We start from the raw sequence: 18,835 nt of genomic DNA on the forward strand, positions 1-18,835 counted from the left end.
TTGTATAGAAATCATTTGTGCATTGATTTTTTTATATTGCCTGAATTTTGCCATCTTTGCTCAGGAAGAGTCCTTTTCTTCCTTAAGCCCATTAATTTAATTTGGTTGCATTCTTGATTCTGCTGCCCTACAACTATACAATTAATTTTTTTAATATCACATATTGTGCCCTAGGTTGATGTTTTTATAACCAAATTCTAGGAAGAAATGATGGATTCTCAGAAGGCAATCAAATCCTACTGCCCATATTCTTAAATTCATCAAACCTCAGAAACTTAACTGGACCAAGGTGTGTCTTAAGACAATTTAGGAAAATGCACTGGAACAGGGCTACTTCCCCTCAGAGGGGTTTGAGAATCTGATAAAAGCTTGAACTCTTACAGTGAATGTAGACAACTATATTGTACTATAATCATCAAACCTGCTAAGAGACTAGAACTTAATTATTCCAACCAATAAAAAGAAAGCATACCTAGGTACTGTGATAGAGGTGCCAAATATTGCTACAATTGCAGTCATATTACAAAAAATATATAAATGTATCAAATTAACTTATTGCACATCTTAAATTTACACAATGATGTGTGTCAAATATATTTGATTAAAAAAATCATGAAAAAAAAAGCTTGAACTCTCTCCCCTGAAATGCGCAGACATCCAGTATTCAAATATAGTTTCAAAGAAGTCACAGGTTTTCTGAAGCCCTACACCCTGGGTCAAGGACCCCCAGTCTAGAAAGATAGTTATGTAAACTGCAAAGGAACACATAGATTTTCCAAAAGTGTCTCCTGCACCCTTAAAATGTTGTAAACTTGAAAAGTAAGGAAAACTTCTCAACACTTTACTACAAATTCCCACCTCTGTGAGGAAGCCACATTATAATTCAGTGGGTACCACAACGGTGGATGTGATTTGCTGTCTTGAAGAGAGAGCTAGTGATTCAGTTATGCACATATACAGCACTGGGCTGGTTATTAACTTGGGTTCCTCCATGGTTGGCTTGGTTCTGCCTTGGGGACACATGCAGGGGCACATGTCTCAGGATCACTCAAGCTAAAAATGTATGTGTGTCTCCAGTTGGAGTAGAGTTTCCCACCGACAGCGCTGTGTTCATCCAGCCGGTCTCCTGCCTGCCCTTCTGTAAATGCCAGTCCCTGATGTCATGACCCATGTCATCTGAGCTATTGGCCCCACCCCTTGAGAATGTCTTCCCTGAAGACAGCTCCATGAGACCTGTAGCAAAAAGGTCCACAAACATTGAACATAATGTAGAGAAGTAATGCCAGCAAAATGGAAAACGTTGCCCTCCCCTTGTATAACACCATGGCTTATTTTGCCTGGTATTCTGATATTCTAGGCCCCATATGTAATAAAGGGTACCCAAAAAGGCTGGGGAGCAGTAAGAACACAGGGCTGGGTTGGCTTGGACAGAAAGAGGGAAACTTTAACCTAGATGTGAGGAGGCTAAGGAAGGGCATGTCTGAAATCTTGAAAACCATGAACAGCTTAGACAGTGTGAGCATGGAGTGTGTGACATGATCCAAATTACTTGAACGCTGGTGGGATCCCTTTGAAATTTGAGGAGGGAATTTCAGACAAAAATAAAGAGGTACCACCAGACACTGCAGCTCATGAACTGAAGCCATTGCCTCGAGGGGAGCCTTGAGAGACTCCAGATCCATTCATTGCTGGGATGTCTGCCAGGTCCTCCTAAATATTTGGGCTCCTTTCTGGCAGCAAAACGTTGGACTATAAGGACTATGAATCTAAAAGTTCCTCTATGCTCACAGTCCTTCCATCTAGCGGAGATTTTCGCCTTTCTGACTGTTCCCATTCTTGCTTACTTTGGAGTGTGTGGCCCTGGTGAGAACGTCTTTTATCCTCTTTTACACATGTCTCATAGTTCATTGAAATCCCTCCACCACACTCTGCTTGGATAGTTTTCATACGCACATTCTGGCTACATCTAAGGGATACAGATTTTTAAATGTGGTCCCATTTTGAGGACCTGGTTTTGAATTTGATTTCTCCCTCTCTATTCTTTTGAACATCCCCAATTATCAAAATAGGAATTATTGTCCTTATTCACGTTATTCATCATATTCTCATTTTTTGTCCAATGTTCCCCTTGGGGTTCTTACTTCATACAGTGTCCTGGCACCTTGTACCCCATGATCCTGTCCTTCTGCTGGAAGCAATTATTCAAAGCTTCAGAAACCTGGGCTCCAACAGCAGGCCAGTAGAGAGGGTGTTAGATGCGAGCAAATTTACCAACTGGGGGGCCAGGGGCCCTACAAGAGCCAAAATGAAGCAGCGCTTGGGACTGGGAGCTACTGTTTGTGTCCTGTTTGTAATAGACAACACAGTATGAATCCATTGTCTCCCAGAGTAAATCATTTCTGGTTTTGTCACTGTGCATTTCATTTATCAATTTCTTCCGGAAATTTCTGTTTTCTTGCTCTCCATCCTCTCTTGGTTGTTTATCTCCTCTTTTTCTGTTTCTGGCTTTATGTTGATCACATATGCCACATAATTCTGCAGCATCTTCTCATATTTCGGATAAGCAATCTCCATTTGGCTGTGATCACTTCTACACAGTGACGATCTAAAACAATTAGAGAGAAGTGATTCCCATGTTGCTTATACCTGAGGTTGCAAGTGAATATATAAAATTATTTTGACATCTAATCCTGCTATGCTGCAAATCTTTGGAAAACTTCAAACTATTGGTGTGAATGTGTGTAGCATTTGTTTAAATAATGCCAGAGCCAAATTATAATGTCCTAGACACAAATATAATATTTATGGAGCGTTATAGCCCATCAATTGGCTTATTGGCCCAAGTCCTCCAAGGAGCATCACAGATCTCCAAGGTGTCCTTGAGTATGACTTATTCTTCAGCCAAATCACAGCTGTGAATGCCAGGCAACCAATAGGCCTGTGTCTGTGCCCCATGGCACAGCAGTTAAGTTCACACGTTCTACTACAGCAGCCTGGGGTTCGCGGGTTCGGATTCCGGCTGCGGACCTCCACACCACTTGTCAAGCCATGCTGTGATAGGCGTCCCACATATAAAGTAGAGGAAGATGGGCACAGATGTTAGCTCAAGGCCAATCTTCCTCAGCAAAAAGAGGAGGATTGGCAGCAGATGTTAGCTGAGGGCTAATCTTCCTCAAAAAAAAAATTACTATATTTGATCAGAAGAGTCAGAGTGAATGTTCATGTGTATGTATGTATATGTTTCAGCTAAACTCATCTGATTTCTACCCAAAGCAATCCTCTGGTTTGGAAGGATTTATTTATTCGGCTAACATTTATCAAACACAAATTAAATATTTTAGGAAATGGGTATATAACTGTAGCCAGAAGAATGTCGTGTACTAATAGAGCTTACCTGCTAGGGAGAAAGACATAGAATAAACGAGTAAATAAATAAATTATTTCTGATCACGATAAAACGTTATAAAAGATAAAACAAGTTGTGGTGAGGAATGACTGGGTGAGAGAATGTGTGGTGGTTTGTGACGGTCTTTGAAGAGGTGACATTCAAGCGGAGATGTGACCAATGGGAAGGAACCGGTGTGGAAAGAAGAGTTCCAGGCAGAAGGAACAGCCACTGCAAAGGCTCTGCAGCAGGCCAGTTCAGTATTTTCTGAAATAGGAAAAACACTGCGAGGAGCATTTTATGAGAGGTCAAAGGAACTAGATCCCTTGGCAGTCTGTTGTAAGCCTATGGATCCGGCTCAGGATCATGTTTTTAATTGATTAAGATAAAATACATAGGAATGCAAAGAAATCCATTTACATTACAATATAGCTATCAAAATATTTAAAAGACAAAGTTATGATATAAACTATAAGTTTATAAACTATAAGTTTATAGTTACATTTTGTGGCAGATCTAAAAACTAACTTTGAAGTAACACTATGTCAAGATATATGTTTACAGCTGTAATATGATAGGAAATATCTGTGGTTTCTATTGGTGACAAAGTCACAGGTACTGTTAGTACCACTGAGATTTCTGTATAACTCAACGAAATGCTAAATTTCAATTAGAGGTTGTGAAAATAAAGATGTGATTTATTTTTCCCCCATCTGAAAATCTCAGATCTCATGAATCCTATCCTCAGACGCCTTGGGGGTCTGTGGAGCCCGAGGTACACACACCTGGGCTACAGCACACAGGGCCTGTGGGCCACGGCAAGGCTGCAGACCGAGTGCGATGGGGAGCCACTGGGGGATTTTAAGCAAGAGAAGTCGTCTTGCTGCTTTATAGAAACAGGATTCGAGGATAACAGGAATAGAAGAGTGAGGAGGCCATTACATGGTTCAGGTGAAAGGTGAGGGTGGCTTGGAAAAGAGTAGAGGGACTAGAAAGAAAGAGAGATGTGAACGTTTTCAAGATGTATTCCAGAAGAGTGACAGGACCTGCTGATAGATGGATATGGGGCCAGGGGAATGAGGAGTGAATAAAGAGGGCGCTGAAGTTGTTTACGAGAGCCACCAGGTGTGGGTGTTGCCATGTACTGGTGTGAGACAACCTGGGAGACAAATCGGTTTGTGGGAGAGTTGGGGTGGCGGAGGTGAATCCAGTGTTCTACTGTGGACCTCAGAAAGTTTGAGATGTTTGTTACACAGATGGCGAGATACCCAAGAAGCAGCGGGATACACAAGCCTACAGCTCAGAAGAGTTGGGCTGAAGGATGACACGTATACTCTTTAGTAGAACCTGATGTTTTGAACAAGAGTGAGAACTTAAGACAACTAGAGAAGGTCTTTCACCCCTCCCCTCAAAGCTGCACCTTCCTCACTCCTTTGGGGAAGACTGTCATTTTTCACTCCCCAAGAGTTGAAAGAGCTTGATAAAGGTCACACAGCATTTGGGGGAGCCAAGGGGATGCAGCTGGAAGCAGTGTCCCATCTCCCGCTTCCTAGCCCATGTTTTATCCCTTCATCCATTGTAGGAGCGAACAAAAATTAGGATCAAGATATTCTGTAGTGCTAAAGCAAGCAGAAGGAAAGAGCTGAAAGGACAGTAGGCTAGAGATTTCAAATACTGGCTTCTCTACCATGTAACCTTGACCAAGTACTTAACCTCGCTGGGCTTTAATGTCCCAGTTCAGAATGGGAATAATAACACCACCTGGTGTTATTAAATTCAGTAAAAATGTCTGGCACACAATAGGCACTCAGTACATGTTTTTGATTGAACTAGAGTTGTGTAATTTTTAAATGGACATTTGGTATTGTCTTTTTCTCATATATTTCAAGGTAGTTTTCTTCTAGGAAAAAAGATAGTAATTGTGACTAAAACAGTACAAAGGACCTTGAATAATTTTCTGGGTTTCTCATGCTATTTCATGATCTCTGGAAAAATAGATGGTATCCCACAGTTATTTACATCTTAGAAAAAAAGCTTGAATGGAAACTACAAGTTTGTCACCCTGTACCAACAAAACAATGCGTAGGTATTTCTCTTGGAAACCTAAAAAAAGCGATACATAAGGAATGCTATCTCTAGTCTAGAAAGTTAAAAGCAGTGAACTTGATGACATGATGTTTACACGCCAACAAAGTTTCTCCTTACCAATTGATTTAATTAGTCTAACTAATGCTGTAAGATCATTTCTGGTCGGGCTACCAGCACCTGAGAGGTTTTTCATTCATTTTCATTAAGCAGCTACTATGGTCCAGCACTGTTCTTGGATTGAGGCATTCAAAAATGAACAGCCATCATGGAGCTCTCATTGAAGTGGGGAGCAAAAAATAAACAAGTAAACAGACAAATAAATAAACAGCATCATTTCAGAGAGTGTTGCGTGCTCTGTAGAAAACAGAGCCAAGTGATGTTGGCAGGTACAAGGAGTGTTTTCAATGAGAAGGTACCAATTGAGCTGAGACCTAAATGATGAGAAGGAGCCAACCGTGCAAGAATATGGCAAGGCCTGTTCCCCGTATGGAAACAGCCACATGTAAGGATTGGAAATGAAGGGGGAGAAGCAGTAGGAGATGCAGGGATGAGGTCAGGTCCTCTTACAGTCCCAGGTAAAGAGTTTGGCCTTTATTCTAACCACTGGAGAGTTTTAAGCAAAGGAGCAAGATGATCTGATTCACATTTTTAACAATGTCACTGGGACTGTTGTTTTGGAACTGGACTATAGGGTGGCCAGAATGGAAGCAGGGAAACTGTTGCCTCCCAAAGAGGAGACAATGATGGCCCAGGGATAGTGGCAGTGGAAATGGAGGGAAGTGCAGATTCCAGATGTATGCTGAAGGGAGTGCCAATAGGACTTACCGAAGGGCTGGATGTTTGGGGGAAAACACAGAAAGGAAACAGGATGACTGAGCGACTGGGTGGATGGTGGTGTCATTTACTGATATGGAGACTTGGAGGAAAAAAAGGGTGGTGAGGTAAGTGCTAAATCAAGAGTGCTGTTCCGGACAGATGAAGTTGGAGTGTCTATTAGTCATCTACGTGGAGATGTTGAGTGGGCTGTTGAATATGCACATCTGGAGGTTTGGAGAGAGGCCAAAGCTAGAGACTGACATTTCAGGGTCATGAGCAAATCCTCCATAAAGTTTTCATTTGCAGTGCACTGCTGCCAGCCTGGTTTGGTGGATGTCTGGAGCAAGCATCTCCTGAGCTCCTCTGGGTCAGAATTTCCTTCTGTGCTACTTCAACAGTCCTGGAAATTCACTGACAGACTGTGGAGTTCAGGGATTTAAAACACTGGTAGGAGTTTATTTGTTTGTTTTTGTTCTCTGCTATGTTTCGAGTTCATTGAAATGCATGATTTTTAGGTTTCATCTTCAATTTTAAATCATGCAAAGGACCTGTCACATATCACCTAATCACCGCACTGCCCCTTTCACATTGCGCAGGCCAGCAAGACAGCTTAGCGTAGGATGTGTCGTGCTTGGAATAAGACTCATCCCAAGAAAGGCAAGCCCTTGGTTAATAACTCTGCCGAGTGTCAGATTAACTGGACACACTCAGACAGATAAACCCAAGTGAGTAAACATCGTGAGACCATGCCTTTTTTTTTTCTGCTCCATAAATTTTTTACGGTTCTATCAGTTATCCCTTCTATCAGTTTCTTTCATTCTCGTGATGTTTCTCATTAAGAAGATTCATGGGGAAGGTGGTAATCGATCAGAACTATTAGCCACCAGAGTGTAATCTGGTTCTAGTACAAACTGACCTCCGCGATGTCCTGTCTACCTTGGGAATTTAAGCTGATTAACTCAGAGCCTGGGAGGCAGAATCTAATGTCCTGTAGCACTGCCTCCCCTTCACCCCTACCCACCAGTAAGGGATTTAAGAGATTGACGCTGTAATTAGATCCGAACCCACAGTTAACCCACCTTGAAAGTAACCACTAGTGCCTGGCTCACGTCGGATGTGCATTTACAGCCAGTGAATGATGCTGTGTCCCTGGCAGTGGAATGCTGCCCTAATTCCCTCTGCTTTCTCAGGCTCTACGCTGCTGATCACAGTGAGGGTTTCTGTTTTGTTTAGCTGGTTGGTTGGTTGGTTTTTGTACCTATTTGCAAGAGTAGCCCAATCTTATGGTTTAGGCACAAGTTAGTGATTGGAATGAGATCACCACAGGAAAATAGGCAGCTCACTGCCAGGCCTTCAGTAGCACGATCTCTGTCTGCTTTATGTTTCTGATGCAACCAGAGAAAAACAGGCAGGAAGGGTGCCCTGGGCTGCCCACAGATCCCCTGGCCGCCATATGGGTGGGCTGCCAAGTTGAAAGATGCCATACAAATTAGTATTCTCAGTCATTGACCTCCGTTTTTAAAATACAGCTAACCTCCCCCGACAATGTAAGCTGAGGACCAAGGTTAAACTAAAGACTCTTCAAGAATGATATTTTAGCTGCAAAAGCCACCCACAAGGCAGGATGAATTAATTGGTATCTCAAACCAAGGGAACCATAAGTAAGTATTCCTTTTTCGCACTGATAAGAATGGTTAAGTTGTGAGCCTCTCTTCCCTGCTTCATGCCCCCCTTTTTATTTTTAACTGAAAAATGATGATATAGGGGTGGGCCCCATGGGCTAATGGTTAAGTTCGGTGCGCTCCATTTTGGCAGCCTGGATTTGGTTCCCAGGCATGGACCTACACTGCTTGTTGGTGGCCATGCTGTGGTGGTGACCCACATACAAAATAGAGGAAGATTGGCACGAATGTTAGCTCAGGGTGAATCTTCTTCAGCAGAAAAAAAGATTCTATAATAGAGTGGTTAGGAGCATAGTCTTTGGAGATAGACTACATGGATCAAAGCCAAGGCCAATCTTCTACAAGTTATCTAACTTCTCTGTGCCTCAGTTTCCCTATCTGTAAAATGGTGGTGATAATAATGATACCTCTTTCAAAGATTATTGAAGAGAGAATCATTTACTACATGTAGCTTATAAGACAGAAGGCAGTGCTGGGCATTCCATAGGGTCTGAGTAAACATAAGCTACTGTCATTCATTCAACATTGTGAGTGTTGAATGTGCTACATGCCAGTGATGTAAAGATAAGGGCCCACCTCAGGTCAGGTGGGAAGACAGACACACAAACCTGCCATTCTGCCTCAGCCTGCTCTTTATTGAATGTTTGGGATGTGAAGATACTGCTACAGAATAGGTATAATACTCTATGTATAATAAGTATAACTGATAAGAGAGGCAGAAGACATATAAGAGCAGGAATGTAATTGAACAATAATTGAGATCAACCTTTTGTCTATTATGAATTAGGCCAAAAGGCATGATAATGTAGCTGAGATTAAGCACGCGGAAAATGGACCTCATTGTGGCTTGGTAAAAGAGTTAACATAGAAGAGAACAGCAGCCTAAGAATATTTTATAAAATTACCATGATAACATCCTGGCCAGCCAACCATTCAGCTACCTGATGTATCAATAAAACAGCAGGACTTACCATATCCCACCTAGCTGAAATTTGCAAAAAATCTAGTGGATGCACATCACACGCACATGCACACACACACATGGGCACGCACACACACAAATGCCATTTGGTGCAGAAAGAAAATGTAAATATGGAAAACAAGGAACAGAAAAGTGAGGCTGGTTTGCATCCCACTTCTAACACCAACCTGCTATCTATCCTTAGGTGAGTGATTACACTCTCTGCTCCCCAGTGTCTGCATCTGTAAAATGGGGATAATGTTAGCACCTGCTTCACAGGGTTACTATGAAGACTCATTGAGATAGTGCCTCATAAACTCCAAATTTCCAGCACTGAGCTTGCCCCAGCCATAGCTCAGTAGTAGTTTTTTCACTGCTATAGTTTGCTATGCTCTAGCTAGACACCTCCCTCCCCTGACTCCCTCGTCTCTGCCTGTCTCAGTGTGTGTGTGTGTATCTGTCTCTCTCGATGTTTTTGCACAGCTAATATATACATATATATTTCCACAGGTAATCCATCATCATTTTAGAAAAACAAGAAAATACATACAAAAAGGAACAAATTAAAGACCACTCATGATTCCACCACCAAAAATAGCCACTATTTTGCTGGGTATCCTTCTCATCTTTGTCTATGTAAATCCACTACGTCTATGTAAATATAAATGTCTATGTGTATGTAAATACACCATTACATATAAAGGATCACATTCTGTCCAGTAGAATTCTTTTCCTGCTCAGTAATATATCATGTCAGTAAATATAAAATGTACATTATCATTTGAAATTATATATCATATTCTATTTTACATAAATTCCATAATTTATTTAGACAGTCCCCTTTTGCTGGAAAATTGAGCTGTAATCACACTTTCTCTGTAATAAACTCTGCTTACATAAATATCCTGTATCAACCCATTTGGATACTTTGGCAGGGGTTCTTACCGGGGCTCAGGGCAATTTTTTCTCAGCAACAGTTTGTTACCACTGCTCTTGTTCATGGGGCCTGCATTTGTGTAAGAGATAAATAACACTTGAAGTTCTGAAGAAGTCACAGATTTTAACATCATAGTACCCATTTAGAGAACTTCATACCTAAATATGACTCAGCAGCAAACAACACAAAGAGTAAGCTGAGCCAAAAATATATATGTAGCGTTAATAAGGAGTGGACTCCAGGTATCGGGTGATCACGGACATATAAAATGACCTGGAAATTTTTTAGGAATGTAGATCAGAGAATAATTAGGAAATAGGAAACTGGGAACAAGCAATAGTAATTTCTAGTTTGCCTTTGCAGTTTATTTTACATCAGACAGAGATAAGTAGTGATTCATAATTACCTCCTCCCGTACCTGAGTCATTTTATTGGGTAATGTCAAGGGCGACATAAATAATTAAAGTACTAAATTCTTTTTAATAAAATGTATCCAGAATTTCCAAACAAAAGAAATTGAGGGAAATCTCAGCCAATGAGGTCAGCTTGTCTGTGCACATCTGTCACGTATTTATCGAGAACTTCCTCTGTTCCAACAAGTGGGGAGTACAGAGGAAAGCAGGTCGGGCTTCCCCGTCTGGCTCCAGGGAAGCAGGGAGTGAGGTGGCTGCATTTGGGGCACCATTGTTTAAGAATCAGGATTTCTAAATGTCTTGCAATTTTAATTTTCAAATATTTCGCTGATAGGACATCTAAACAAGAGTGGAAAGATCCTGACCCTCTTCTCAGTTCAACCCCTGAACCCCCTGGGACAGTCATTTAACCCTGCTGAGCCTCTGTAAAATTGGAATAATAATGGCTGATTTCTCCTCTCCACTTCAGAGCAACATTCCCAGGATTTAGGCAAGAAATGTTAATTAATAAGAACTCTGAATTTCTTTGAAGCTGCTGAGATGTCTAGGGTGGCACGACAACACGCGCCAGGGTTAATACCGTTTGCACGTGATCATTTTGGTGTTTATATTAAATTTTTATAATGCTGTATTTACATTCACAGACAAGTCAACTGCCCATTATCTAGTTTTTGGTATTTATACAGGTCTATTTCTGAGCTGAGGTTGACTTCTTTCAGCACCTCAGCCCATTGTTAAGGTGGGTTGTTCCTGGAAAGTGGGATGTCTGGCATTCCAGGTCATTGATATCTGCCTCAGGCAAGCATTGGAGGATGGGCATCTCCCAGAGAGCATTCTTCTGTGCCTTTTTCCTTCCCTCTCTTCTGCACACTCCTTGAGGCTTTTGCAGCCTTATACTGCTCTTTCCTCAGCTTGCTTGCCCTCTTTGCAGCTCTTCAGTCTCTTCCTTCTGCCCTTGAGCATGGCCTTCCCTTCTCTCCTGTCAGTTCCACCCATTCTTGTCTTCCATGTCATAGGCCATTCCCTCTCACCAATGGTTTGTGGGAATTGCTGCCCCGGCCACTTGGGGTGTCTGCTCAGCAGCCCACAGTGCTCCCGTTTGGCATGCCACCCCACAGCCCTGCTAAGCCCATTCGTTGGTGGGACAAGATGGAAGACAGAGTCAGCCAGTGTCTCTCCCCACCCCGACTCATCTGTGTTTGACCCCACTCCTCTGGACTCCTCGGCCTCTGTCATTACTACATGGGATAGTGAGATGGGAATGTCAAATTATTTGGGGACATGTGTCAGTGCTAATCTGAAGAAAAGCCAAAAGGCCTCATTCCCACTATTACTGACACCACTACGTAAGCATGACTTTTCCTAGAATGGATTATGGAAAACATTTAAGCAGGCATTCAGCAATTCTCCAAGTGGGAGGACAACAACCCTGTTTCCTCTCCTCTAGTCTTTCAACAAGCACGAAGTTTTCCCCATCCTTTTTGGGGTTGGCCCAGTCAAGATGGTAGCACAATTAAGATGTCAGAGAGGGTCCTAAGTAGGAGGGTCCTAAGTAGGAGGTTCAGGGTCCTAAAACATGAGGGTGGAGTCATTACTGAGTTCATGGAGTCAGGTGTGTCTCATTCTATGTGGGGGCATCTTCAAGACCCTCAACCTCAGTGATTGACTAGAAGGACACACGAAAGCTCTTATACTCATGGTTACAATTTATTACTGCAAAAGGACACAGGTGAAAATCAGCACAGGGAAAAGGTGCATGGGCAAAGTCCAGGAGAAACCAGGCACAAGCTACCAGGTGTCCCCTCCCAGTGATGATGCACAGATGTGCTTAATTTTTCCAGCAGCAATTTGTGACAACACGTGCAAAGTGTTATCAACCAGGAAAGCTCTCTGTGCTTTGGTGTCCAAATTGTTTATTGGGGTCAGTCACAAGGTATGCAGCACCTGCATGACTGACCCCAGCTACTCAGACTCCAACCCCCCAGGGCAAAAACAGGTGATCAGCTGAAATCACATTTTGGCATAAACTCTTTGATCACACTGGTACCATGTGACCTTGTGACCACACAAAAACTCAGTTATCGGGCAGAATATTACAAGGACTCAGAACTCATCTCTTAGGAGCCAGTCTTGAAACCTGCTGTTTCTTGGGAACCTGCAGGATTTGAGCAACCCAAGCCTACTGAGTTAACCCTTTCCTGCACATATTTCCAGAGGCAAGACCCTGGAAGGCTTTGGCCACATGACAGAACTTCTTGCACCTCAACTGTTACCTTCCAAAGATAACATCCTCTCTACCTTTCACATGTGATCATTGTGATTCATAATAGTCACCACTGAATTATTTTCAGAAATAGCAAGCTATCTACAGCAAGGACACTTTTAATATTATTATTTATTATTATCATAATTGCTATTGTGATATTATGTTATTGTCATAATCACTGTTATTCAGGGGCGGGGACATGGGAATGAGCCCCTAATGCTTCCTTGTGATTTCAGAACCAGTCAGAAGTACCTTTCCCCAGATTCTGAAGACAAAGTCACCTTCAGAGTAGTGTCTCCACTCCACACTGGTATTTAACCTTTTCCTTGTTTTTCTCTGTCTCCCTTTCCCTGGCAGTGGCTCAGAAACCCAGGCCCCCAGCATGAGAAGCGGACTCTGTTTGGAGACATGGTGTGCTTCTTGTTCATAACTCCCCTGGCCACCATCTCGGGCTGGCTCTGCCTGCGGGGCGCCGTGGACCACCTGCACTTTAGTAGTCGGCTCGAAGCCGTCGGACTGATTGCACTTACTGTCGCACTCTTCACTATTTACCTCTTTTGGACACTAGTAAGTATGGCCGGTGGCCCGGGGTTCAGGCCAGCTGGAGCTGGCAGCCCCACAGCTGGCACAGCCTTCCCTCTTGTCTGTAGCACATCTCACCTGCCCCGTAGAAGACAGACCTTCAAATGCTGGCGAGAGCGTGTGGTTTGGTTTATTACTGCATGTGAGTGTCCGTGCGTGTGTACATGTGTGTGCACTGCTGGGAAGAGCAGATCAAGTCCAGGAAAACCCCACTCCTGAAAGCCCATCAGTCAAAGACACACTCCCCCCAGACATTTCTCTCCTCCAGGAGTCTAGGACTCCCTCTCTTAGGAGGCATGGGGTTTGCTTTCTCTTGTTTATGTTCCTCACTTTTGCTGGGATTGTGGTGTATTATGAATGATGCACTTGGCCGCTGCTGTCTGCACAGATCATGAATCCTCCTGCTGGTTCTTTTCTCCTGACATCCTGACACAGCCTAAAGTCTTTGTTGGACGTGGAGCTGCACTTTGCGTGATGATTATTCTGTGCGTTGGGATATTGACTCTACTGCCCATAAAAACACTCATTTATCTAGCTAAGAGGCCGCCACCAAAGAAAAACCATTTCACAATAAGTATTCCTGCTGCACACGAGAAAGGATTTTTAAACATCTCTGTTTTTTCATCCTTTTAACTCGTGAAGTAAGTTGATGGCTCGGGCACCCGTTGGCAGCACCCAGAAGTGCACCACGTGGTCCCTCTCTCTGTGCAGGTTTGGGACCTGCAGGGAAGAACGTCACTATCTTCCAGAATAGTTTCAGAAAGCAGGCCCCCTGCTTCCTGGTGTTACTCTCCCGTGCCTGCTGGCTTCTAATCTGAGCACGTTCCATTGTTACTCAATATGTGTTTCCTGTCTCAAGTGTACATTCCCATATCCCATAACTCAGGGTCAACATGGGGCAGCCTCTAGCACTCACAACTCCTCCCTTCCGCTGTCCTCCACACCCCGTCCCACCAGCTGCCATTCCTACGACCCTGAGCACAACCCTCTGCTCATTTCCGGCTCCTTCATGGCGCGGCTCTCCCAGCTCTGTCCCTCCCCGCGGGTGAGAGCGTTCAGACGGTAAATGGGGGAGATACTTCAGTCTCAGTAACGGGGACATGACTCGAGCCTTGGTAAATAGGGAGTGTTCTGATGCTGCAGACTTTATCCGAGTTTTCTAGTTCATTTAGGCATTTGTTCCCAGCCTAATGAAGCCCCCAAGCAAAACTATTATTGCCTCCTTTAAAAGTCTAAGCTTCCAAAATGTGTCCTGATTCCTTGGGAGTCAAGCAGTGAAACTGACTCCGAAGTCACAAGGACACTGTGATGAGAAGAGGGTTCGAAATAAGACATTAAGTGGCCTCCGTAGCACTGTCTAACTCCCTGTCGAGTGCGCCACCTTGGGAGAGTCATTGTACTTCTCTGACCCTCAGTGTCCTCATCTGTGAAGTGGGGGTGATAGTAAAACCCATCTTGCCAACTTCCCCGGGTGCTAGGAGATTGAGGTGACAAAGTACACAGGAAAGTACTTTGGAAAATAATCCAGTGACGTTTTTACCATGTTTAGAGTTTACTAGGCTGTGATTTTTCTTAGAGAGTTCCTAAGATGAAGATGTAGACCTAAATACTGGGCTTTCAAATCATTTCAAGGCCTTTCTGAAAACCTGCTTTGTAAAGCAAACACTTACCTAACAAGAAAGAAATAAAAGGGAATGAGGAGGGGGAGCAGAAAAAAGAAAGGAAAAAAAGAAAGAAAAAGATTACCTAGAGAAGAATGGATGTCACCCTGTTTCATCTCCATTTCAGGTGAAAGGAAGGTCTGGGTGGGAAAGGTACGTGGAGTCGGCTCTTCCAGGAGAGGGAGAATATACTTCACTCTGGAAATGTTCCAAGAGGCCGTGCTGCATAGGGAAAAGCACGTGCATTTAGAATCTAAAGGCCCTGTGTTCAAACTCAAGATTTAGCATCCTAATAGCTGTGTAACTTCAAACAGGGTACTTAACCTCTCTGATCATCCTTCCTTTTTATTAAAAGTGATTGATAACCCCTGGGTCAATGGGCTGTTGTGAGGATTAGGTGAGATAACATCAGTAACATATATCAGAGCACCCAGCAGAGGCACCAATTTTTCGAGTTTTGTAATGATGGCTTCCCTGCTCCTCCAGCTCCCACCGCCCCCTCTCCCCCACTGCCCTCTATAAAATGCAAAGCAGCTAGAGAGAAAGAAAGGCATTTGTCCCCTTTGACTGGTGTGAAGAACGTGCTGCAACGGTGTCAGCTCAGCAATAGGTAACCGAATCTAGACTAACGCCTTCCCAGATAAATGCTGTGCTGAGCGGCCCTGGCAAGAGCCATAATTCAGAAGCTGACAGCACTTGGAAACTGCCCTCCAGCAGAAACCCACTGTAAACAAGCTGTCAAGCTTAAGGAGAATATGCTGTGAAAATGTCTTAGATAAACAAACACGGTGTCAGTCCCAGCCTGGCTCCTCAGACGAGCCTTTTTGGAAGGGCCTTGCTGGGCGCTGTGAAGAGGGACACGCACCCACGCTGCACACCTGAGAGTGCCTTTGGAGTTCCTTGCCAGCTCACGTGGCCATGAGGCCCCGTCTTGACACAAACTTGGGAGTTCTGCCTTCTGGAACCTGCTATGCGAAAACTCAAGCATCTAAGAACCAGGAAGCCAAGGCCTCAGCCAACTCCACTCTGTGAGCTCAGGGGAGAGGTGCCCCAGAAACATCACTGTTCATGTCACAAACCATTTGAAGTCCACCCACAGGCACCAAGAGAGCTAGAGGAGAACTGAGTCCACCCCACGCATTAAGAGACTGTCCACAGTGGAATTCGTTTTAGTCCCAGTTCAGAGGTGCAAGAATGGAGGCCACAGGGCAGTGACCCACAGGAAGTCCTTCCTTTCACTGTGTCACTGCAACCAGTACCCAGCACAGAACTTGGGTTAAATCACAGAACAAAATGCATGAACGATCCGGTTCCTCCAGCTGACTCCCAGTCCCATGGCTTAATCATGTAAATTCTCATTATCAAGGGGAGAAACCTCCAAGAGAACACTGTCCTCGAGGTCCACTGTGGGCTGGTTTAGACACACCCGGGCAGCCTGAGGGTGTCCAGTGTGATCCCGTGCAGGGCATTTCTCTGGGTTGATTTACGCCCACACAGTCCTCTTCTCTTCCCTGGTGCAATCAGGGATCAGAGAGCTGGGCCCATTTCAGGGAAGGCAACTCACAAAGCCCCGGCCCCATCAATATGCTTGGGTAGCACCATAACCTCCAGAGAGGAAGGGCAGAATAAAATTACATAATGAGAAGATTTCCCAAAGCCTGCCTTGACTTTACAGCAAACCTTGGGCCACAGCCTGCCACCTCTCTGATGGGGAGAAGAGAATGCTAATATATTCTAGCCCTCCTTGTGCCACCCATGTCACCACAACTCTGTATAGACCTTGCCCATGATAGGAGGTTAATAAATATCCTTGGATGAATAAATGAATACACTTCAAGAAATCCATCCCAGAAGGAATAGTAATTTTAAAATAGTGGCCTTGTGCTCTTTATTCCTCCTCTCCTTAAAACCTTGGAAATTTAGGAAATAGCTAAATGAAGTTCCCAACGTTACTATTGCTATAGCTTCTTTTTGGTTTATGTTGTCTATTTTTTCTCACTGCCTCTTTATTTCTCTAAATCAAACCTCCTTTTTTTCTCTTCTGTCCTGTGGCGGAGAGGGAGTGACTTGGAGCTCCCAGCTCCTAGCATTAACCCAGGCCACTTCCAAACCGTGGTCCCTTCTGCCTTCTGCCCAACTTCCTTTCTTTTCCCTGATAAGGAGTCATCTTCATATGATACTTTCTTCATATTGATTGAATTTGCCTGCAGACTGTAGTGGGTAATAGCAATTAAGATAGATTAATGCATAATAAGATCTCATTTATTTGTCTGAACAAGTGAGCTGATTTTTGTGTTTTCTGGCCAAGTCATTGACCCCCTGTGTTCCTTGAAGCAAGGCTTCTTGGGCCTGGATCTATGTGAAAATCACCTGGGGATCTTGTTAAAATGCAGGCTCTGATTCCTTAGGTCTGGGTGGAGCCCAAAATTCTGATTTTCTAACAAGCTCCCAGGGGGTGCAGCCTGTCCTGGCCCAGAGCCACACTGACAGCAAGAGAAATAGCCCAACCTCCCCCATCCTCCCCACCACCCCCCAGTTTCTGGTATCTTAGGAGGAGTGTCACAAAATTATCACCTCCTTTCCCATATTTAACACATCAAAAATTTCAGGCCAAGAACACTAACGTGTGTGTGTGTGTGTGTGTGTGTGTGTGTGTGAGGCACTGTGCTAAGTGCTTTTTATGCATTATCTCAGACATCATTATTCATTTTGCAAACGAGGAAACTGAAGCTTAGAGACAACCCCTCCAGAGTCCCAGAGCCACTGAGTGGAGGATGGGGATTCAGCCCCATGTGCCTGGCCCCAGCACTCGTGGGCTGCTCCCTTCGCTGTGGAAGAAAGTGCTGCCTCCATGCGCCCACAGCTACCTCTCTGCTTACTGACGCTGAGCATGACAGCTCTTTAACGTCGTGGGTGAAGGGCCCCTCGATTTGCAATCCAGCTTTTCTGTAGTATTTCCAGATTCCAGACTTCTTGTACTGACAGAGCTCTTCATTAGTAATTGTCTATGTTCTACCTCTTCCTACCCTCGGCCCTGAACAGCAGGCTCTCCAACCTGCTGCTCTTACATTCATGAGTAGCACCAAGCAGCAGCAGGACAGAATAGATATAAGAGAATAAAGCTTAAAAAAAAAGGGAAAGAAAATAACCCTGATCCACTTCAGCGTGTTCAGGGCCTTTTGGAGAAAAGCACATCTGCGTGAGTTTAAAAGCTTGTATTTTCATACCCAGATCTCTCTGGCACTCAGCCCTTGGCATCTGCTTTCTAGCCTCAGAAATTTGAGTGAGCAGCCTTGAATTTTATGATCTGGCCCTGAAGACTAACAAGCCCTTTCTGATCAAGGGCCTACACTCTTCTCCATTTCTAGAAACACTGAGCCCAAATCCCTGGACAGCCTACTCTCTGACCACCGTGGACCTTGTACTGGGATCAACACACCCCACTCACCCCAGATGGTTAAACAGCCCTTAACTGGATAATTTGTCACCCTAAGCTCATGGGCACCTTCCCTCCCAGCACTTACCTAGTCTCCTGGATGCACTCAAACTGGAACCTACCCCATTTTTAAAGGCAGTTTGTACATCTTCAAAAGTACAGACTCTTTGAATTTCCAGGGCAGCCCATCAATGCTTTATGACAGCCTTCTCCAAAACAAACCACAGATGTAAGTGTCTCATTCCAGTGTATTTACATGAGAAGCAAGCACTTTTGGGGCACAGTTATGTCTCAATTGACAATAGGTTTACTGTTGTATATTATGTAAGAGAGGCCTCCGTCTGAAGCAGAGTTGCAATCAGAAAGTGTAGGATACTTATTCACTCATCCATTCACTCAGCAAACTTCTGAGCAACTTCCTAAGTGCCAGACCCTGGGATAGGTTCTGGGCATGCAAAGATGAATATGACACAAGCCCTGCTCTCGAAGCTTCTAGTGCAGAGGGAGAGAGAAACAAGGACGCTGATATACAGGACACTTGATGCTATGCTGAGGTAGGCACAGGGCGCTGCAGGTGCCCTTGTAAGTTGCACCTAACCCAGCCTGAG

The 18,835-nt window shown here is 44.0% G+C and overlaps 1 protein-coding gene across 1 annotated transcript in view; it reads left to right on the forward strand.

The window, feature by feature from the left end:
* Positions 1–18,835, forward strand: part of MARCHF3 (membrane associated ring-CH-type finger 3) — a 136,441-nt gene that overhangs the window by 115,969 nt on the left and 1,637 nt on the right. Inside the window, exon 4 of the mRNA XM_014859534.3 lies at positions 12,906–13,115. Within this exon, the coding sequence (XP_014715020.1) occupies positions 12,906–13,115 (210 nt within the window). The remainder of the gene's footprint in view (positions 1–12,905; positions 13,116–18,835) is intronic.

This window comes from Equus asinus, chromosome 9 (assembly GCF_041296235.1).
Source record: "Equus asinus isolate D_3611 breed Donkey chromosome 9, EquAss-T2T_v2, whole genome shotgun sequence".
NCBI classification, from domain to species: Eukaryota; Metazoa; Chordata; class Mammalia; order Perissodactyla; family Equidae; genus Equus; species Equus asinus.